The sequence below is a fragment of the Pinus tabuliformis genome, chromosome 7, assembly GCF_031772625.1.
Source record: "Pinus tabuliformis cultivar Carrire ecotype Pingquan chromosome 7, CPIR1, whole genome shotgun sequence".
In the NCBI taxonomy this organism is placed as follows: Eukaryota; Viridiplantae; Streptophyta; class Pinopsida; order Pinales; family Pinaceae; genus Pinus; species Pinus tabuliformis.
In genome coordinates this window covers 1,560,802,489-1,560,827,200 of record NC_142293.1, presented here as the reverse complement: position 1 = coordinate 1,560,827,200, position 24,712 = coordinate 1,560,802,489, and the positions used below count along the sequence as shown (strand labels likewise).

General features: G+C 35.1%; 1 protein-coding gene across 1 annotated transcript; it reads right to left on the bottom strand.

Annotated features, from left to right (window-relative positions):
• Nucleotides 1–23,674: 23,674 nt before the first annotated feature.
• On the bottom strand, nucleotides 23,675–24,499 carry LOC149253979 (uncharacterized). The gene has a single exon (XM_089454645.1). The coding sequence runs from the start codon at nucleotides 24,497–24,499 to the stop codon at nucleotides 23,675–23,677; it is 825 nt and encodes a 274-aa protein (XP_089310771.1).
• Between the last annotated feature and the right edge of the window lie 213 nt (nucleotides 24,500–24,712).

The window sequence follows — 24,712 nt, the reverse complement described above, 5'->3', positions numbered from 1 at the left end:
CAAATACTTGTCATAGGTGGGATAGTTCACAATGGTTTGCGAGAATATCTCTGAATGGTAACATACAAGTTTTATCTGTTGCATCAATACTTCTCCCATGACACATCCACTAGCATCTGTCACGATCTCAAAAGGCTGCTAGAGGTCAAGTAAGGCCAAAATTGGTGTTGTACTTATCTTCTCTTTCAGTGTTTCAAATGATTTCTACTGCTTTCCTCCCCACTGAAAGGTTAGCTTCATACTTTTCAAGGCATGTAAGGGGGATGCAATGACAGAGAAGTTGGAAATGAACCTTCTTCGGTATTGTATTGCGCCCAAAAAGATATGAACCTCTATAACATTGGTGGGTTTAGGCCACTTTACAATCACATAAATTTTAGAAGGATCTATTTTCAATTGTCCATCTCTGACAATGTGACCCAAGTAAACCAAAGAGGTCTTACCAAATTCACACTTAGACATTTTGACACACAGTTTTTATTTTTGCAAAACATCAAGCACCTTTTTAACATGAATCACATCATCATCCCATGTCCTACTGAAAACAAGAATGTCATCAAGACACACAAGTACAAAATCATAAAGAAAAGGTCTGAAAATATCATTCATAATTCTCATGAATGTGGCCATAGTCTGAATGGCATCACCAACCATTCAAACAACCCCTTATGAATGCAGTCTTCCATACATCTTGTTCTGCAATCCTGACCTGATGATAGCCACTGCACAAGTCCAATTTTGTGAAATAGACAACATTTTTCAATTGATCTAATAAATCATCAATGTGAGGGAGAGGGTACCGATTCTTCAGCGTTATTTTGTTGATTGCCCTGTAGTCTACGCACATCCTCCATGTTCCATCCTTCTTTGGCACCAACACGATGGGTGAGCCACATGGAGAAGAACTTGGCCTTATGATCCCTTGGTTCAACAATTGCTATACCTGCTTATTTATCTCCTTCATCTCATGGCTAACAAATTTTATATAGCAATGTTGGGGAAAGGAGAATAATGCTACAAGTGAATCTCATGTTGGCTCTCACACTTTGGAGGCAACCCACTTGGTTCCTCGATAATCCCATTGTATTTAGAAACAATTTCATACAAATCCTTTTTATGAGTGGGATCAAAACCTTGGAAAGCTTCAGATGCCTCTGCATTTTTTCTCTCACAACCATGAGCATGCACCCTTTTCTGGAATTGGTCAATATCTTCATCTGATTTGCACTTATAAGACTGGCATTGATTTTGGCGCGATGATCTCTCAAAATGTATTCCACCTCATTTTTCGTGAGATGATACTTTTTTTCACGATGAAAGAAAACTTCTTTCCTATCATACAAAAATGGATTCCCCAATACAATACCACAAATATCCAAGGGTACAATATCAAAATCAACCTCATCTATTAGTTTGGATGCAATCACAAATATAGCTCTACACTGCTTGGTTACATGTAATTTGGCTTTATCACACACCCAACCAAGAAGGTAGGGTTTCAGATGAGGTTTGGTCTCTAATCATAACTTCTTAACCAAGGATTTTGAAATCAATTTTTCTTGTGATCCTGGATCAAACAAGGTTTCCACTTTAGTATGTTTCATAATGACTCTAATGTGGAACAATTCAGTCCTCTTTCGTTCATTAACAAGAGACTCATATAAAGAACTTGTACTTGAATGTAATTCAAAACTTTCATTAGCATGAAGAGAAAGAGTACCTTGTACTCCTACTCTTGTGATTTGTGTCTCATCATTGCAATTGGATCATGGTTGCCACCGTATTTTTCTTGTTCTTCCAACCAAATCTCTTTAGTTTCAACTCTAGATGCAACTTCCAACAATGTTCATCATAATGGCCTTCCTTCTTGCAATGTGTGCAAGATGGCTTTGCTCCTTCCTCCTTCTTGGTTGTAGCTTCCTTCTTATCCTTTCCCTTTCCTTTTCCTTTGAACTTGCCATTATGAAGTTTGAAAGATGATTTCTTTGGTTGCTCTTCGTATCATTCTTTCCCCTACTTTAAAGGTGAATGGCCTTCACATTCACCACATAAATAATAGTAGGCTCAAATAACAACAAAGAATGCCTAACGTAACTATATAAAGAACTAATATAATTTGTTACAATTTCAGGTGAATCAAATGAAATACCCAAATTCAGTGCTTGTTTTCTAAACTCTTCTGTGAATATTTGTACATTTTGACCCTTTCCTTGCCTCAAATATTTCGATTCCATTAAAGCCTTTTGTTGATAACCCAAAGGATAAAACTGATCTTTTAATGCAAAAACAAAATTGGACCAAGAAGAAAGGAGATTACCCAAGTCTTTGTTGCCTTTCTGCAACTTGCTCTCCCACCAAACCACAGCGGTTCCACTTAGCCAAAGATATGCTAATTTGATCTTGGCCTCATCTTCCTCGATCTGCTAAGTTGAAAAATAAACCTCAATCTGTCTAATCCAATTGTTTATTTTCTCTTCATTACATTCTCCATTATATGTGGGCAAATCAAACTTTACATCTAGCTTAAAAAATGGCTTCTTAGATGTATTCCTATAATGCATGATTAAGTGATGAGAATTGAGAATAAGAATAATTTTCACTAGAGGATGGAGAGGGAGGTTCAAGATGCTATCCTCTTCCACCTTCATGATTTACCGATGCATGGTCATTTGGTTCTTTCTTCTCAGGCTTGATTGTCTTCTCATATTCTGCAAACAACTTGTCAACTTTCTCTGCCATGGTGAAGAATCTTGCGATAATTTCGATCTTCCTCAATTCGAGCTTCCTCATCTTCCATGTTTTGTCTTCGTGGTGCATGCCCCACTTGGGGATCAAAGGATTTGAGTTTTCCTTCTCCTCTTTGGAGCTTGTTCCTTCTTAGAATTCACTCATGCAACTCGCATTAATAATAACTGCTATGATACCAAACTTGATTCAGATCTTTTAACTTCAAGGATGCATACAAAATTGCATATAAAAGAGCATGTAACCAAGTAACTTAACACATGAAAGATAAGTGGAAATCATAAAGAAACCATGAGATCAAATTCACACAAATGATTTGATTATGGAGTTCTCACAATGTGGGCTACGTCTTCGGGCCATGCTCAAAGCAGGGAGGCCTCTTTCATTAAATGGAAGAAAAAATGAATTACAATCAACTTTACATAAATGACCCTTATACCTCAAATTTCCGTCATGGGAGAAAAATGCAAAGCTCATATGCAGAAACTGACATCATCATTGGATTCGTGGCACGAAATCGAGTCAAGTGACTATAAACTCGACCATATTCTGACACTGGGACTTCTGGAACCCAAAGGAATCTTCTCAACATCAAAAGATAGTCCTCTTTAGGGTTCTGCCACTCTTGGACCGCTCCTAGTTCCACACCCGGACCTCGCTCGCTCTCCACCAGTCCCATGGGAAAATTATTTGAGGTTTAAGTAATGAATTTGTGACATACGTTCCAACGGACAGGTCGTTGGCTCGTTGGTTGGCGGTACTATCTTAAGGCGCGCAAGCGGGGGAGCTTCTGGTGTCCAACCCCACGAAACCTTTTTAGTGTAACAAATGTTTTATATATAACACACATTGATTTGTTTGTTGGTTCCACATTATGAATGGGTATGACCGTTGGTAGTTTGCGAATAGACCGTGCCCCGATATATGTATTAACATGAGTGGTTTGGTGGGGTTTTACTACCCGCCAACCACTTGCTATTTTTTAATATAACCATTGGAGGGGTGGTGAGGTTGGCAGCCTACCACCCCACACACACACACACACACCTTTTTTTGTGCGTCGTCCTTCGTCAAATTGTTGCCTTGTTAGTGACTGCCACTTGGCCTAGTTTGACCAGAACTTTGATCGGCTATATCTTGAGCATATGAACTCGGATTTGAGGATCATTTTCACTGTTGGAATGAGGGCGACGAGCACTATGATTTGGTCCTAGTTTCACTTCCATATGATGACTTTGATTTTTTGAGTTTTTTTCAAGACCACTTCTATTTCTGGAGCCACCTGGATCACCTATATAAACACCAAGAAGACCTAGTCTTAGGATCGTCAAACCTTGTATTATATATTGTATTTACTATAAAAGGAGGTTTCCCCATTGAAGTGCACTACAATTATTGGCTTCTTATAATTTTAAGGCACATGGTTCATAACAAAAAGCTTACCCCTAGTTGGCTATCAAGTTATGTTATAGATTAGACTACTACGAGCAGTAGGGGTTCCATTATATATTGTTGTATTTTGTTTCATAGTTGGTAGAGAAATTAGGAGTGCGAATTTAGAGAGAAAAATAGAAGGGGTTTATCTTATGTAGTAGCCTTATAGGGAAAAAGTCATAGGTAAATCCATAGAGAATGCCTCTTTCTTTGTACTTGCACATTTCTATAGCAGAGGAATGAGAGAAGAGTAATCTCACCTTCTAGCTGGGTTTCCTCTCGCAAGGGTTTTCTAGAGTAAATTTCTTATTTTATTTTATTTTATTTTTTATTTATTTATTTTTCGGATGGTGTGTATACGTATTTTTTGTTCTCTATTCTTCACATTTCATGTATTTCATATATTTAAGCATAAAATCATCAACCAAAGAATCTATCTTCTAAGGAAAATTAACCTTCATAATATATATTTCAGTAATTTTATCATATCTATTATGACGGATTATTCTAGTGGAATATCCACAGTAATTTACATATCATATTGGTATAAGAGACATGTTTGTTTAGTGCATTTTGTGAGAACTTACAAGGGATCTAAGAACCTATTGAAGAATAAAATCGTAGAACCATAACCATGTTTGATGAGTTTGTTCACAATAACCCTCATGATCCAAAAAGAGAGATATTTGTGAGGATGGAAGTGCAAATATCTGGAAAGAAATATCAAACTATTTGGAGAAGATGGAGGTGATATCAAGGGGGAAATTGGGATATTAGGAATACCTATAAAAGGAATGTAAATTTCTTGAGAAAGAGAAGGCAAGTTTTAGTTTCTTTAAACCTTCATAGTCCTTATTCAAGATGCAAGAAAAAGTGGGAATAAATCCATACCAATTTGATATCAATGCATTAAAATTGAATCGTCAGTTGCAACAACTAGATGTTGAATTTAACATTCACCATATAGATGAGGAATAAAACATATCATTCACTAGATTGAAGTTAGATTCCCACGTTTTACAATGGTGGGAAAGACATACTGAAACAATTAGGTTGGAGGGTGATCCATTGATATCTAGGTAGGAGGACTTAAAAACCATCATTAAGTCCTAATTTTACTCTATATGGTACGTATAGGAATAATGGATCCCATGGAACTACTTTAGGGATTGGAAAGGGTATAATGTACATGAGTACACCACTGAGTTCAGAAAGATGATGTTGGGTATCTCTCTTAAGAACCTAAATGTAATCATTAAGTATCTAGGGCATCCAAATATCCATCTACAAAATCAAGTGATTCTTTTCAAGCTAAAGATAGTGAAGTAGGAATTTTTATAGGCATAGTATCTAGAAAGAATATGCCACAAGAAAGAGAAGCTAAGTGGTTCCAAGTAGAAAGAGCACTAGGAAGATTCCAGGGAGGGGAAGAAGAAATGGAAATGGGGAAGGATAAGAAGACAATAGCCATTTTATGCTAATGCAAGGATCCCAAACCATTGTAAACATTACAACATTGTTGGTCACACTAGGGAAAAGTGATAGAAACTACCTCTAGAGGTGAACCCAAAGGACTATAAGAAGCATGTGATGAAAACTAATATTTTAGCCATAAATTGAAGCAATAATGTTGAAATAATATTCACTATGGAAGATAATATTGTTTGCATATCAATGTTAAATGAGGTGAACTTGAGTAGCCTTCATCATCAAGAAGAGAATAGATGACCAAACTCTTCCACCTCAAGATCAAGGTTAAGAAGATCAGTATAGATGCTCTATTCGACTCCACGAAGTAATCTCATAGCATCGGATATAATCAACAAGCTTGCATTTGAGATTGGCGATCATCCTAACTAATATCCATTGGGATGAGTATATAAAGGTAACAAAATAACACAAGATTAAATTTGTTGTCAACATTGATTATATTGATGAAGTGGATTAGATGTACTACACCTTGATGTATGTACAGTAGTGTTTGGAAGCCCTTATATATATGAGGGATGCAATTTTCATGTTGAGATCTAATCAATATCACCTAATCAAGGATGGGAAATTCTACATCATCGATGCACAAAAAGGCAAGTTGAAGATCTCAATGGCAAGTGTTAACTAAGCCATGAAGCTAATTAGTTATAGTAAGAAATATGTTTTGTGTTTCTTAAGAGAAAACTAACATGTTGATGATTCAACAAGGAAAAAGGCATCACTATAGGGGTGTACTAAAGAGTAGAAGCATTATTTGGAGTTTCTATAGGCACATAGAGGAGTGTTTGAGGATCCTAAAGGCATACCATTGAAGAGGGAAGTGGATCACAAAATATAGCTATTTCAAGAATCTTGATTACTAAATATTGGGCTATATATATAGTCTATTCTCGAAACAAATGAAGTGTAAAAGTAGTTGCAGTAGTTGCTAGATCAAGGTGTGATTCGACCAAACACCTCACTGTGTGGGTCACCCATCATAATTATTCCAAAGAAGGATGGGACTTGGAAAATGTGCATTGAATATACAGAATTAAATGACATAACACTGAAGAATTTGGATGAAAAATTGATCTATATATAACACTCTTATAACAAAGTAGTCCACACTTCTAATAGTAAGTCACATTTTTAAAATTGCTTTGCATACTTGCCACCTTTACCCTTGGATATTGTATTTGGAAAACAAGGAGGAGAGAGGGAAGGCTTCATAGGAGATGCATTAAGAACTAAAACATATGTTGAGAAGATTAGGAAAATCAATTTGCAAGTACAAGAAATGTTGAAGAAGTCATAAGAAAATATAAGCTTAATCATGATCAACACAGAACAAATAATTTAATTAGAGTGGGATACCGAGTATGGTTACAATTGAAGAAGGAAAGACTATAAGGTATGAGTTAGTATATGAAAAATCCATGGTATGGTTCTTCCAAAATATCAAAAAAGGAAGGAGATACTCATATGGACTCAATCTCCCTCATTACATGCACATTTGCATAGTAGTGAATATGGATAATCTCAAACTCTATGAGCCTTCCATGTTGGATGGGCAGGAGGTGTAGGTTTTAACCCTGTATAGAAATTACCTTCATATGAATTCTAAAAACAAAAAATAAAAAAGGCGAGAGCATAACACATAAAACAAATATACACAGAGATTTCCCCTAGATCCCAAAACCGGGACTACCAGATTGATTTTTCATTATGTTCCTTTCAATGTTACAATACATATATATACATGTCGCAACATCCATAAACCCCAATCCATTAACCCTATATTAGAGCATAATCGTAGTTCCCTTGAACGGATCTACAAAATACCATGGACCGAAAACCATCGCACCCAAAACCATGTGCAAAAACCATGCACAAAACCATAGGTAGGTTTTCCCACCTAATATAGCGTCCAAAAAAAATTTCCCGGGCTGCTACCCCAAACCCCGTAGAGGGGGCCTACCGCCCCCCTCAAACCCCCCGTACAAGGGGGGCTTCAGTGCCCCGTCTAACCCCCCCCCCCCTTTTAACTACCGGGGCTAGTCATGGAAAGAATATAACACAACCCAACAAGAGGGACAAGTCCTACCTTCCACAGAGGACTTAGAACTAGATACTTAGGAAAAATTTGTAGAGGAAATAGTTTTTCAAAAGAGATACCAAACTATAAGATAGGGGGAGCATGACCTTTGGTAGATTAGGTTGAAAGAACAATTTCCAGTGAAGCAAAATGGTACTTCAAGAAGGTAGAGGAAAAAATTCCTCACCTCATTCAATAAAGCTTTAACGGACCAACATTGTCCCTAAATGGGGAGCTATGATAAAGATTGGATCATTATATTATTTCCCATCTATATTAATGCTTTAAGAGTGGAAAAACTTGGAAGAATTAGCTTGTAAGTGCTTTATAATGATGGGTCCCAATTGGATGAATTGGGGTATGAAACCTTCTGGAGCCATTTTGAGTCATCAAAAAGAAAATTTTGGGACAAACAATTCCTAATTTAATGTTAAACCAAAATATATTCATATACACTCAAGTACCTTTCCAAAAGAGCAATAATCACATCAATTAGAGTTAGTATGCAAAAGTTATGCCTCACCGTGTTCACCACCATGGTACTAGAGGATGCCACATCAACCCCCATTACTCATGCATATGGGGCTAGCCACGTGGGAAATTTCAAGATGATTATTGAAGGTCCAAATCCGTAATTCTAGTTAAGGGTTGAGGGATTCAAGCCTTACCCCTAGTTGGATAACTAACTATGTTATATACTAGGTTGCTAGGAGCAATAGCGGTTCCATTCTACATTATTATATTTTGTTCCATAGTTGAGCAAAGCAACTAGAAGTGGGAACTTAAAGAGAAACATAGGAGGGTTTAAGCTTTTATAGTAGCCTTATAGGCCACATGGATGAGATGACTTCATAAATACTACCTCTTTCTTTGTATTTGTAAATTTCCATACTAGAGAAAAGAGAGCAGAGAAACATCACCTTCTAACTGGGTTTTCTTTCAAAAGGGTTTCCCAAGGTAAAACTTGTGTTTATTTGTGGATGGTGTGTGTGCATGTATTTTTCTATTCTCTAATATTCTAATTTCATTTATTTCATGCATTTAAGCAGAAAATTAGTAACTAAAGAATATGGGATCTAAAGGAAATTAACCTTCATAGTATAAATTTCAATTATTTTATTACATTTGTTGTGACAAACTATTCTAGTGGAATATCCATGGTAACATAGATATCAATCATATGTCCCACACTCCATAGTTCTTCATAGTACTTTTCTCTTCATGTTCAATTGAACAAAGTCCAAATATGCTAGTGGAATTAATGTTTGGAACAACTCCAAAAAATTCAAGTATTTTTAGGTAGAAATTGCATGTAATTTGGCCTCACTTTCATTCTAGCTATAGTTTGGGGTGGATAGTTCACTGGGTTCTTTAGTTTTTTGTCTTCCATGCATGGTAAAGAGGAGCTCTCCATAGAGACCTTGTGTTGCTCGAAGGACTCCTTGAAATATTCACTTTGGAAACTCTCAGAAATTTTTGTATTATGGAAGAGCATTGGCACTCTAGTTGTTGTATTCCTTGTTTAGAGATGAAATGTTAGGAAAATTGAGAATCTCCACGTGGTTCTTTCTCACCTCAGTAGAAAAAATATGCCTCAAGTTAATTATTAAAAGGCTAAGAGTGAAGAATTATTTGAGCTGGTAGTTTAGTAGAACCAAAAGATTAATACTTTGGAGGTAGATTTAAATATGATATACTAGTTAGTTCTCATTTTGGCTAGAAGCTCTTAGTCTTGGATGTCTCATCCAATGATCTCTAGTGGATCTATCAAAATTGTACTCAAAGAAGAAGAAACATTTCAATGAGTTTATAAAGATATGTCAAATGTAAATCTAGCTCCCAAGCTCTCTCTTTAGGTAGATATCAAGAAATATGCCATTAGTGGCCACATTTTCTTTTAAATATTAGTTTCCCTTATGTTTTGTAAAATAATATTAATTTTAGAGCAATTTATCAGGTTTTATGCTAGCAAACTCTTTAGATAATATGTTAAAACTTTTAAATTCTTCCAGATAATTAGCATTTTTTTTAAATGATATGTTTGAATCCTTGTGATCAAAAAACAACTTGTTACTATTTTGCATCATTTCAAGTCACAACTCCCTTTAAAATAAAAATAAAAACTAGTTTTTTTTTAATTAATAATTATGTTATCTTCGACCAAAAAAATCAATAAAGATGATTCAAACAAACATTTAAAGTGATTTAAAAACAAATAAAATTTAAAAATATATATTAAAAAAAATAAATGATATATTTGTGCATGGGGTGTAGAATAGACAGTGATGGATGTACTGTTAAGTGACTCCGTGATGTGAAGGTCATCGGTTTGAAACTCTGGGGGAAAAAGTCCAACCATGTTAAGGGTTGGTGTGACCCAGGCCAAGTGCGATCCTCGAGTGATTTTGAAGGCTTAGATGCCCCAGGATCCCAATTTCTCAAGCCACAAGTCAAGCATGATGTAATTTTTGGAGAACACAAACCACTTGACAAATAATAATAAAAAATGATATATTAAAAAATATGGGTTGTATAACCAGCTACCAAATCAGGCCCATGGTAGAGGGGTAATGTCTGGCATTGTCCCTGCCCCTTTATGTTTTTTTATTAATTAATTTTTATTAATTTATTGATAATTCTTTAAAATTTGAATTATAATTTTATATTTGAATTTTAAATTTTAAAAATTTTGAATTTTATTTTTATTATATATATAATTTTAAAAATTATTTATTTTATTTTTAAAAATATTTTATTATATTGTATTTTTATTTTATTATTATTTATTATTAATAATTTTTATGTTGAATGTTTTTTTAAATATTTTAAAAATTTTAAAGGGTTTTTAATTAATTAAGTAATTTAAATTTTGTATTTTAATGTTTTCTTTTTCTCTTTATTTTTTTTTAAATTGTTTGTTTTTTTTTTTTAATTAGTGTTTTTCAATACATTTTAGAATGGAAATGTATTTTTTTATATCTTTTAAATCGGTTTTTCCGCCCCACAGATACAAATTTTCTATCATTTTTAACATAAATTATTTAAAAAATAAATAAGTAAAAATTAAACAAAAAATATGTAATGTCACTATTAGATTCACAGTCGATTTTATGTTTTTTATTTTCAATGGTACCGATGGTGAAGGGTGTAATGTCAATTAATTGATACTTACAACTCCAAATATAAAATGCATAGTCTAATTAATAGAGGAAATTACCCTTTTGAGCATTTATTTTGGCAACTTTGTCCAAAATCTGATATAGATTCTTAAAAATCATAAGTTTAAGCTATTTAATTTGTAAAGATAGAGTGCTATAGAGTTTTTTAGGTTCTTAATCCATCTATGTATTCAAGAGTGCATTTTAAACAACAAGAAATCACAATATCACTAAAAATGGTATTCACAGTCAATTTTATGTTTTTTATTTTTAGTACGGATGGTCAAGCCTATAATGTCAATTAATTGATACTTACATCCCCAAATACAAAATACATAGTCTAATTAATAGAGGAAATGACTCTTTTTCTGAGCATTTTTTCTTGGCAACTTTGTCCAAAATCTAATATAGATTTTTAAAAATCATAATTTTAAGTTGTTTAATTTGTAAAGATCAAGTGTTTCAGGGAGTGCTTAATCCATTTAAGTGTTCAAAAGTGCATATTAAGCAACAATAAATTACAACCTCACTAAAAATGGTATTTCTAGATTTTAGCAAAAAAAAACCATTCATCTATAAGTTAGAAAATGAAAATAAAAAATAAAATAAAACTAAAGTTGGATAAATTTAACACACAAAAAAAGTATTAAAAAAAAGTAGGAAAATTTGAAGTGTTTTGTTTTAGGTTTTTTTGTAGTCACAATATAAGGTCTTTAATGCCATGGTTGAAAATGTTTAAATTTTAACTTGAAAAAAATGGGGTGATGTTGCATCACCACTTTTGCATTTCAACATGTTTTTTCATATCTTTCATAGTCATGATATTTGGTCTTTAATGTCATGATTGAAAATGGTTTGAATCTTAACCATGAAAAAAAGAGAGGTGATGATGCATCACCACTTTTACATTTCAGCATAGCTTTTCATTTTTTTCATAATCATGATATTTGGTTTTTAATTGCATGGTTAAAAATGATTGAATTTTAACCCTGAAATGAAAATAAAGTGATGTTGCATCACCACTTTTCAAAATTAGCACAAAGTTTATGATTTGATGACCCCCCCAAAAAAAAGAAAACTTGGTAAAGTTCTCATTAAGTTGGTAACATTGTTAAAGAGTAGAGTGTGAAATAATTAAGGTATTCATTTTTTGTGGTAGCATTTTTAGTTATGTTGCCCCTAAATAAAACACCAAGTTTTGAGTCTTCTTCTCAACAAGTTGGTCTTATTGTTGCCTTAGGAGTTAAACCTTGATCCTAAAGATTTTGCTCCTCATGTTTACTACTCTTTAAATCACTATGGAGAATATGTTGGTGCTTCTTATATTTTATATTTGCATCATTATTTCTTTTCATGTCAAATGCCACTCGAATAACCATTATGTCATGCTTATTTTCAAGGATTGTCTTTAAGCTTGTCATTCATTCCTAAGAATTATTGACCATTCATGTTAGCCTTCCCTATTGTCAAGTTATTATCAATTTCATCAACAATGCAGAAGGTCCTCATTGACTTCTCATTTGTGGGTAATCTCTTATCAACTATGACACATTTATCTAAGCGATTGAGTCCCATGGAAAATTTTAGGGCCTAATATTCGCAGATGGGCTAATTTTCCATAGTTTTTTCAAAAAATTGATTCACCATATTTCCATTTTCTCTAAAATTTATTCGCCCACATTTTATAATATAAAATTATTTTACCTTAAAAATTGCTAAAATTTTATAGAGAACGATATGAAATCATTAGAAATTTGAATATTTTTAGAAAAATATATCCAAACATTTTACATTGTGCATATTAGGGACTATTAAGATTCACCAAGGTTTCTAAACATTAAGAAAAAATTCCTTCCTTAAAATTTTCCTTGATTGACCTAGAGTTGATAACACCCTAGGCCTATTTTCGCAATTAGTAGGTTACTTTGTTCTTATTAGATGACATTTCATTAATGGTTGTTGACTAAGTGGTTTCCCATTTGTTAGTGAGGGAAAGACCGCCATTCACATATTGGGATTTATGTTGTACTTTGGTTTTCATTTTTATCATTGGTGGAATTCCTCACCTTTGTCAACAACTTCCATTATTGGTTGTTGCTTAGACGGTCTCTTCTATGCACTATTTGCATCTTGTGCACTAGGTTGTTTGCTCCTTAAGGATTTTTGCAAGACTATCAAATCATGATCATGATGTTTACTGATGTTGGATGAAGGGGGATGCATTAATGCCCTCCTTCTAATAGATCTCTTCCTAACACTGACTCATTTGTTCTAGGAATTAGATTTGGATATGTCGTAATATCTGGGGACTTGTATTCATTGGTGGTAGGTTCTCTCACTATTAACAATGGAACTACGTCATTGTCCCATGATTGGTAGATTCTACAAATTTTTTATGATGACACATTTATTCGCACTCACTGGAATGTACTATTACCTTGACATCTACTTATCATTATAGGTGTGTTGTCTCATATTTTTTAATGGTGTACATAAATACTTTCTAATGAAATGATCTCTCGCATGTTCGACATCAACTCATTATTCACATGGTGTAGGTTTATACCATTGGTGGATCTAGGGTGAAGATTTTGGGTCATAGTCACATCTTCTCTTCATGTTATTGCTCGAATTACAGAAGGCAATATTACCTCCCCACATAACCTTGGTATGTTTGGAGAATCAATGGTTCATTTAATAGTTCAAGTTATTCTTTTGATGTACACTAATACATAGATCCACTTTGTATTTGCTCATGGCTATGATGTATTTGACATGAATCTATTGATTATCTTTTTCATGGCCATTTTTTTTATCTACTTAATGGATCCATGGTGTACTTGATTTGGTAGCTGTGTTCTTTCATACTTGAGCATAGGTAAGCCCAGCTTGGGAAAAAATCCCTATGATACTTTCGTTTTATTGTAGATGCTTTTCTATTATGAACTTTAAAAAGCTCCACTTCGTCACACTTATTATCTTCCCCATTATTTTTCAATTATGTTGTCCATCAAATCCCATTTTTACCTCACAAATTAAAGGGAACCATTATAGTATCTATTGAAACCACCATGTACTACATGTTCAATTGACCACCATCTTGTTAGAACCTAGCAATATTGAGAGGGATGGGGCGAATAAATATTGCATAAATATTACCAAATTTTTGCAAGAAATGAACTTTTAAGAATTGAGAACTAAACAACACATGCAACGTATCAATAAAAAACAACATCACATAAAAGGCACTGATATTTTATGTGGAAACCTTCCTGGTGTAGAAAACCACCGAACTACTTGTTGCTTCTTATCTCTATTAAATTAAGAGTCTTCTCAATTACAATATTCAACTAACCACTACTAGAAAGGATCCACTACTCCTTAATAATGAAATTTGTTGGCCACAACCAACTTGGAGCTACAACTCCTAAAATAATATGGAAAAAATCCACTTTCTTGAGGCCGCAACCTCAACAAACAAATAACTCTAAAGTTTACAAGGCAATTCCGGATTGATACAACTATTGCAAATACAAAAGATAACTCTTATAAATAACCCTTCAGCTGCCACTAAACATGAATTTTCTAAAATATAGACAAGTTCTCACTATAATTACTCAATCAAAATCAAAATCTCTGCAAAAAAATATGAATAACATCTGCAATTTGATCTTTGAAATGACTTGCTAAAGTTATGCATTGATCTTCTACAACCATTGAATATTGATCCTTCTCCACTTAATAAACAATACACTTCATCTCTCACACACACAAAAAACCAACCTCAACTCTTCAAAAAATTCTCCTATAAGTAATTTTTTGGAGTGATTAAATTAGTAATTACAAGCAGAGTAATGGGGAGTAAAAAATCTTTGTTCATATGATATATATTTGGTCTAGTTCATAGAACTTTGCTCCTTGACTCGATCCACCACTACCTTCATTGAATGAGTGATATTTTTCCACTTTGATCATATTCTAGATGAAAGGAAAACTACCTCCAACTATTTGACCATTTACCAAACTCAAAAACCATAGGAAATACCCATGGAATTAACATGAGTGCACACATAATTTGGAAAAATCCACTAGCTGGATGTAACACACCCTTTACTCATAGAACCTATGTTATAACGATGCTAATAGATTTGAGAGGTGCATTATACTGCTCTATATTCCACTATGCACTTGTGTTACCTCATATAAGTATGACTTCTTCAACCATGTTTGCAGCATAACTTTAGGTGTAGGCTGTAGAAATCATGACAACCATATAAGATAATTTAGACATTATGACAACTAAATAAAAGCATACACAAGCCCAAATACAATGCATACAACTCATGATTACAAGGCATACACTAGGTGGCATTAATGTCAGCATTAAAATGTCAACAAGCTCCCCCTTTGACATTGATGTGAACCTCAGCCTGATCTTCCCCCCTGAAATTAACATCTAAATGTGAGTGCAATATTTTGTCCCCCTTTGACATCACTGGCAAGGGTAAATACGTGGAAAGGAACAATACATAAAAATTCTAGATATAATGCCATATTTAACATACTCCCCTTGTTATAGCCTAAATCTACCTCAGGCTAAGAAAGGCAGGTCTAGGGTAACATCAAACCACGCTTAACTTGGTAGCTAGCCCTACCAGGTCGGGAGAGGGCTCTCTCCTTGTCAATCTCAAAGGAAATATAGCAAGTAATGCTTGAGATGAATGATATGGAAACTAATTTTAGGCTAGGTATATGCTTAGAGGATTTGGATTGATTTTAATGGTTGGTTGCTGGATCAGATGAGGAAGTCAGCTTTGGGTCCAGGAAATCAACTCAGATTTGCAGAGGTTTCTATGGGGCGAGGTAGGCAAGTGTTTTAGCACTTCGAAATGAATGTAATGGTGAGTCTAAAGACTGGTGAGGAGTTGGATAGGGCATGCAAATGTCATGAGTCCTCTTCAAACAGAAGAAAACATTTAGAACTAAATAAACCCCAAGGTAGAGCATTGACACACCAATGAATTCCACCTTTTACACTTGATTCATTTAGTTATGCAGAAAGAGAGAGATGACGACACATATAAACATAAGATAAACTGAATAATAGAGAAGAAAACAATGCTAATTCACATTACCACAAGAATCCCACAAAATGCTGCAAAACCCTGGTTTATTTCCTTGCCAAACTGTAGAAGTGATGTACAATAGTGCTCAATGCATCCACAAGAGTCCAACCTTGACAAATGACTAAGAAATTACAAGATATAGGCATCAAACCACCTATGCTAGCCATCAGGGGTCGAATCCATGATTCAAGGAGCTGTTTCAACAAGATCTAAACTAGGAACTGAAAAATAGGCAATGGAACAGCTTGCCTCTAAAACTATGGAAACTGATTCATTCAGCTCAAAACCACCTATAACTAATGTATCTACCTCCTTAAGTCATTTTTCACCATTTTTACATCATAGTACATCAAGTTACATCATAATACATCATGAATTTGACCATGAGAGAAGAAAGAGTCAAACTGGTAGAAAACTAGGCGAAATTCTGAGTTTTTGAGCAAAAATGGCAAAATTTTGCCTGATGCGCAGCACCCCGAGCCTGATGCGCAGTGCCACTTCAAGGCTGAGTTTGAAGGCCTTCACCTTCACCAAATTAGGTCTAAGATGGCTTTTTTGAAAGCTTTGTCTGTCTACTTTCTAGGACAACTAGAATTTCTGGATTTGGAGTCCATTTGCCCCTTCAAAAATAACTTCTCCAAAGACTGCTTCCTATGGTTCCAAAAAGTGGCAGAGAGGGAATTTTTTAGGTTTTTGTGCCCTTTAGGTGACCCAGATCTCCTCCAAATTTCATGAAACTTTCTGGGTTTCAGTATTTTTTCATGAGGAATCCAAAAATGTAAGCCATTTTGCAAAATTCCAAGCCAGCTCAATGCGTAGCGCCAGTGGCACTGTGCATTAGAGGAAAATTCCCGTGCTTTGCTATTAAAATTTGTGAAATGAAAAAAAATTCTCAAAATTGCTTCCAAATTGGTAAGAGGAAAGCTTACTAATTGCTTTGCTGAGCCAAGGAATCTTCAACCAAAATTTTAAGTTTATCTTGCTTCCTTTTGGCTTCTAAGACTCTCTTTAACTTAGCTTTTAGGCTTCTTATCCTTGTCTTACAAATTCTATTCTAGGCCAAATAGTGATAAGGCATGTGGCGCAACATGTTCTTCTCCTTGTTAGCCTTATCAATTAGCTTCTCAAGGTGGATATTCACTCTTTCCAACCATGATTCTCGGTCAGCCTCTATTTCTTGTTCTAGTGATGTCATCTTGATTTTCCTTCTTTTTGCCACTTGTCGTTTTTCCCTAATGGTTCTGCTGAAGAAGGAGGCAAAGCCCCTTTCACCCCAGATGAAGATAGTATTTACCTGTGATCCGGTGAAGGAAACGAGACCCCTTCCACCCCTAGTGGGGATAATACTCGTTTGGCAGTTGTAAAAAGTCTTCTTGTACCTTTTTCATAAGTTATAAACACAGGAATGTGAGCCTCTTCAATTTTGTCTTCATGCTCTTTTTGTTTCCTGGAAGGTCCACCTTCCTCTTGAGGATCTGCAAAAATTTGAGGCCCCTTGAAGATTTGATGGGCAATGAAGGTGTCCCATGGCACTCCCAACTGAGTAAGCTGATGCACAACAATAATCTTGATGACAGCAAAGTGATAAATACTGTTAAGTTGCTGTGGGTATGGTTTTCTCTTTGCAATCACAGTCATCCTCTCTATGTTTTTGCAAATGAAATATAGAATACTCATCTTTCTAACCCTAGTAAAGTGCATAAGTAATCTGATATGATAGGCATAGAGTCTGGAGAACCTACCCTCACATGTGAAGTATTTGATGATGAGTTTCATAAGTGGAACATACCGGTCCTCCAAGAACTTGAAAGGAAACACCCTACTCAATTTACCATGATATTTGGCCTTAATGTATGGTTCATAATGCTGTTTGCTGATATTCTGTCTTTTGTTCCACCTTTCTCCTACATCTTCCATTCTAGTTGCTTCTGCAATAATGGCTGGTGAAAGTGCGAAATTGATGCCAGCAAGGTTTACCATATTGTTCTCCATGTTGATGACAAATTGCCTTCCCAATTCATGATGATACTTAACCCTCTCAACCATCTCACAAAACTCAAAGCAAGATTGGTACCTAAAACAAGTGGTTGAAAGAAGGCAAGCAAGGAGTTCAACAATGCTAATCGGTTCCTCTCTGATAATTTTCCCACCCTTGTGAGGTCTTCTAGGTTGTACATTTCTATCTCTTGAATTGTCACTTAGTGTTTCTTCTTCATAGCTTGACTCATTGTTTCTTGCCATGGTGTTTTGGTGCTTATCTTAGGGAAGGGATGTGATGATATGGTAAAACATGGTAATGAGGGAGGACAAGGGAGATGAGTATGAAGAGATTTTACTAATGGAAAATGGAGTTGGGGGATGAAGGGATTAGTTTTGAGAAACTAGGGTTTAGTGAGGGATTTAGGGTTTGGTGAAGGGAATTAGTTGTTTTAGGGGAGTGGGATATGGAAAATGGGATAAATGGAGTGTTTTAGGCAAATGGAAGGGAGGAAAGAGTTTTAATGATATGGATTGTGATTATGGAGTGAAATTTAACAATGAAATGGAGAATAGTGGAGACAAGCTAGGGTTTGACTTTCAACATGCAAAACTCATGAAGAACAGTGGTAAGAGATCAAATTAAGCTTGAGGATGATGATAACTTACTTGTAGAGTGGAAATACAACGTTTTTGAGGGTTATTGAACAATTTGGAACGATTTGGGAACTTCTAGACTGATGCGCAACGCATTGGGCCCAATGCGCAGCGCCCTCCTGATGCACAGTGCCCGTACAAATTAACACTGGTAGAAAGTCACTTATGCGCAGCGCACTGACTCTGATGCACAGCGCCAGGCAAGTTTGCTTGAAAAACGGGGTTTTTGACCTCCAAAGCTCAATCTTCCTCGAAATCGCAATTTTTTGCTCTCCAAGGGTATTTTGCACAATAAAATGATAAATGGCACCCCTTTCACTTTATATACGGATGGCTTTAAATTTTCTACTTATTCAAACCCACTTTTCTAATGTCCAAGTCACTTTTGGTCATTAGCTCTATTTTTTCATTTAAATTGACTTTTCTTGGTCACTTGGTAAATTGATGCATTGATGCTTTTGCTTTTGTCTGCAGTGGCTGGAGTTGGCAAGGTGAGCAAGGGCAGCAGCTGGAACTTATTACATATAGAAAACATTTCAAATTACACAAATTTTGTACATAAAAATAAAAAACTCTGTTTTCACCTCAAAACAGAGTTTTGAGGAAAAAATCATTTATTGAGCATATTATTAGTGAAATTTTGATCTAATGAACTTATAAGACCACCTCATGTGCCTGCTGACCTTTTATTAGGTTTTTGATGACCATGTTGACAAACCCTAGACCTAGTGAGCCCTAAAACCCTAAAAATGATTTTGGTAAATGGAATGAAATAAAATAACAGTAAATGACCTGAACATGTGAAAACAGGCCAGCAGGTAAATGCCATGAGGGAAAATGACAATGAACTACTATCATCAGTTGATCCATGACCTAATGGAATGCAATTGATCGGATGGGACACCTAACATGCATGCAAAAAGAGAAATTTGATCACTGATGGAGGGATGAAGATATCGACACTAACACCCCTGAGGGGTTGTCTCAAACACTCATGTTGATTTACTAAACACTCTCCCCCTGCATGAATGAGAAAATATGCACCTTTGAGAAATGAGAAAGAAGAAGCAGGAAAAAAATTTCATATTGCAATGAAATACATGTGTCCAAGTGACCACCATCAACTCTTTAATCTTTTTGCAATTGATTGAGCCAGCTTTAAGACAACTGCTAGCTCCATAAAAAACCTTCTCAATGCTTTTGAAAAGGCACCACAGCCATATGTTTTTTAAGATGCTCAAAATGATCCCTTGGAAGTGGCTTAGTGAAGATGTCTCCAATTTATTCATTTGTGGCTACATACACCAACCTTACAACTTTATTGACCACCTGATCTCATTGAAAGCGATGCTTGATTGGTATGTGTTTTTTCTTGGAGTGAAGGACTAGATTTTTGGAGATGTTGAACGCACTAGTATTGTCAACCATGATAGGAAGAGGATCAATATAATCAACCTTCATATCTTGAAGAGTTTTCTTCATCCATAGCATGTGAGTGCAACAAGTGGTTGCTACTACATATTCAACTTCAACAGTAGATAATGAGATGGAACTTTTCGTTTTGCTTTCCCAAGAGACCAAGCAACTTCCTAAAAATAATGTTGCTCCAGAATTTATTTTCTTGTCATCAATGCTACCTACCCAATCTGCATCAGTATAAGTAATCAAACTGAAATCTTTACCTTTAGCATATCATAAGCCATAGTCAAGAGTGCCTTGGAGATATTTGAAAAACCTCTTAACTGCATTTGCATTTCTCTCCTTGGGATTAGCTTGAAATCTTGCAAAAAAACCTACATCTTGCATTATGTCAGGCTTAGAAGTTGTTAAATTGTACAATAATCTCCCAATCATTGAATGTTAAATGGATTGATTTACCTCAAGAGATTCATCATGTTTACTCAATTTTCAGCTAGTCACCATAGATGTGTTAATCGGTTTGCTATCCTCCATGCCAAATTGATTGAATGTATCTCTTATCAGTTTGAGTAACTTGCAGCCCAAGGAAGAATATCATCTCACCCTACATGGACATTCCAAACTCCTTTTGCATATCTTCAACAAATTTGTGGCCAATCTCCTCCAAATCGCTCCCAAAAATGATATCATCTACATACACAACAATAATTAGAAAATCATCACCTTATAATTTGATGTATAAATTGTTGTTTGTTGATCCTCTTTTGAAGCCTTGTTGTTGTATATGTTTGCATAAATTTTCATACCAAGCTCTTGGAGTTTGTTTCAACTCATAGAGAGCAATTTTCAACTTGCGAACCTGATTCTCATAATCAATTAACTAAAATCCTTCTGGCGTTCTATGTAAAATTCCACTTCTAGGTTACCATTCAAGAAGGATGACTTGACATCCATTTGATGGAATTTTGCATTCTTATAACATCCAAATTCCAAGAAAATTATAATAACATATAATCAAGCTACCAGTGCAAGGGTCTTATGAAAATCAACACCTTCTACCTGAGTATATCCATTGCATACTAGTCTTTCTTTGTTTCTCACAACTTTACCTTCTTTTTTGAGATTGTTCTTGTAGATGCACTTGGTTCCAATAATGTTCTTGTCCTTTGGCCTTGGTACAAGCTCCCATGTGTTGTTCTTCTCAAGCTGATCTAAGCCCTCATTCATGGCCTTGATCCAATTCTTATCTTCACTAGCCTTGCTAAACTTGGGCTCTACTTGGGACACCAAAGCAAAATGTTCTTGGTTTGAACTACTCAACAATTTTATCCTTGTTTGCACTCCCAGTTCTTTGTTCCCGGGATTTGGATTTTCAGTTGCTTCTTTTGTATGTGAATTGGTGGAGCCTTCTTTGTAGATGAGGTATTCCCTTCTTCTTCCTCTTCCTCTTCCTTGTTTGACACTCCTTGATCCTCATATTATATGATATCATAATCAGTTGCAACCTCTTTAGGACCTTCAGATTTGGGAAATGCCTCCTCCACTACAATATCAATGCACTCCAATACCTTTTTGGTCCTCTTGTTGTATTATTTGTAACCCTTTCTTTTTAAAGAATAGCCAAGAAAAACACATTCATCGACTCATGAATCAAACATTCCAAGATTGTAATCATTCCTCTTTATGTAGCACTTGCTCCCAAAGACTTTGAAGTAATCTAGTCTTGCCAGTTTCCCTTTCCATAACTCATAAGGAATTTTATCACTATTTGGCCTAAGGAGGATCTTGTTGGCAAGATATACTGTTGTTTGCGCAAATTCTCCCCAAAAGGTATTTGCAACACCAACCTCATCCATCATAGCTTGTGCCATGTCTTAGATTAACCTATTCTTCCTCTCCACAACTCCATTTTGCTGAGGTGTTCTAGTGATTGAGTATTTACTCTTAATCTTCTGCTCCTCAAAAAACTCATAAAATTATTTTGACATGTACTCACTTCCTCTCTCAGATATTAGACACTTGATCTTTAAGTCTTTCTCATTCTCAACTGGTGCTTCTTCTTCTCTATTAATTTAAGCGTCTTCTCAATTACAATCTTCAACTAACCACCACTAGCAAGGAACCACTACTCCTTAATAATGAAATCTATTGGCCACAACCAACTACGAGCCAAAAATCCTACAATATTATGGCACACATCCACTTGCTTGAGGCCACAACCTCAACAAAAAAATGACTCTAAAGTTTACAAGGAAATTATGGACTGATATAACTACTGCAAATACAAAAGATAACTCCTATAGATAACCCTTTAGTTGCCACTAAACACTTTTCTAAAAGATAGAGTAGTTCTCCACAATAGTTCCTTAAGCCAAATCTTCAATCCCTGCACAAAAATCTATATTTTCTATCTGATCTCTGAAATGACTTTATGAAGTTCTACACTGATCTGCTACGACCACTAAAGATAGAGCTTTATCCACTTAACACACAATGCATTTCATTAATTATTTTTAATTTATTTTATTTTATTTCCATTAGTTATTTTATTTATCAAATGATCTTGTCTCAATTAGGGTCTTCCCTCATTTTTATATTTTTTGACTCCCCTCCTTTAAAGTTTGACTTTGATTATTTATTTATTTATTTTAAATATTATTTCTCAAAAACTAATTGTTTAATATAGCAGTTACTTATTAATATTTGTTTTTAATAAATTAATAAACTAATATCACAGTTTAAATATTATTTTTCAAAAACTAGTTGTTTAATATAGTCGTTACATATTAATATTTTAATGAATTAATAAACTAATATCATTATATAAATATTATTTTTCAAGAACTAGTAATATTTGGTTTTAATAAATTAATTTAAATATTATTTTTCAAAAACTAGCCGTTTAATATAGTTGTTACTTAATAATATTTAAATAAAATGTTACCTATTAATATTTTTAATAAATTAATGAAATAATATCATTATTTAAATATTTTTTCAAAAACTAGCCGTTTAATATAGTTGTTACTTAATAATATTTGTTTTTAATATATCAATAAATTAATATTATAATCTAAACATTATTGTTCAAATATAGCCGTTACTTGAAATTATGTCTCTACATTGCTCTCTATTTAAGCCTACTTGAAATTATGTCTCTACATTGCTCTCTATTTAAGCCTTTGCCATGGTCTGCCTTTTCATCTGGTCTTAATGATGAACCACACTTGTTGGTTCGAAAAGCGTAGGCCAAAAAATTCTCTCATGTGATTTCTACCGAAAGACTTTGTTTAATGTATATTAATATTTTAAAATTTATGTTAATTTTTTTTTTTTTCCACTGGAAAAAATCGTAATTTTCATTAAAAGAAGAAAATTACATAATGTATATGCAGGCCGCATATGCTTTTCTATTCATTGTGTGATCACCACGCAGGGTGATTGCTTGTAACATGTCAAAAAATACTAATTTATCATCATTTACAGTTCTGTGTTTATATCAGTGACTAGACCACGCAGGGTCTGTGAAAACATCCAGAGAAATGAAACTGTTGTATATACATATGACAAAAGATCAAAAATTGCCTCAATTAAGGATCCCTGGGACCTTGGTCCCGTTGATCTCGATGGTCTATGTAAGGCCTGTGGTAGTATCTGTGCTCCTCCGAACCCTGTTGTTCCGTTATTATCCATTCACCTCTGGGTAGTAGCGCTGCCTCCTTGGATAGTTGGTCAGCGCTTTGATTGTGTTCCCTGTAAATGTGAATGCAAGAGACATGGTTAAATTCAGTCCATAAATTTTGTGCTTCATATAATATATTGCTGAGAGTGTGAATGTGGCAAATAGAATCATGATTGATCCAATTTACGACAGTCAAAGAATCCCCAAATATATTCAGGTGTGTGCACTGTTTTTGTAGGGCGAATTGCATTAAGTTTCTCAGAGCCATTAGTTCAGCAAGATTATTTGAGCCCACACCGAGCCCCATTTTGACCATGTATCTGTGGTGTTCGTTGATATGAAGCACAAAACCTCCCCCACATCCTGTTTGATTTGTTGCGCCATCAAAGAAGGCCCATGCTACTGTTTTATCTATAATGGGCGGGGGTAGTATGGATCTGATCTTGGGTGGAGGCGGGTCTGGGAGATCTTGGTATGCAGATATAATAAGAGCTTCTGTGCGCGGCCAGATTATAGATTTCTCTTCAAATATATACTGGTTCCGAGCCAGCCAGATGTACCAAGCGACCACAAGGGGGAGGTTAAGGATCTTTGAGCCCAGGAATCTATTGCTCCAATCTTCCCATGCATTTGTCAAATCATTCCCCCGCCATGCATCGACGATGCCCAGAGCTGCAGTGATGTTATGCCATACAGCACGGGTGGTAGCGCAGTGTAAGAAGAGGTTCACCATTGACTCAGAGTCTGCTTTACACAAGGAGCATCGGGAGGGTCCGAAGATTGCTCTGCGCATGAGGTACTCGCCCGTGGGTACTATATCCTGTAGAATGCACTAGAAGAATATCCTGGAGCGGGGAGGAGCCTTCATCTTCCATAAACTACTCCACCATTTTTGTGTTATGTCTGGTTTATTGGGTGAGATGAGGGTGGTGTATCCATGTTTTGG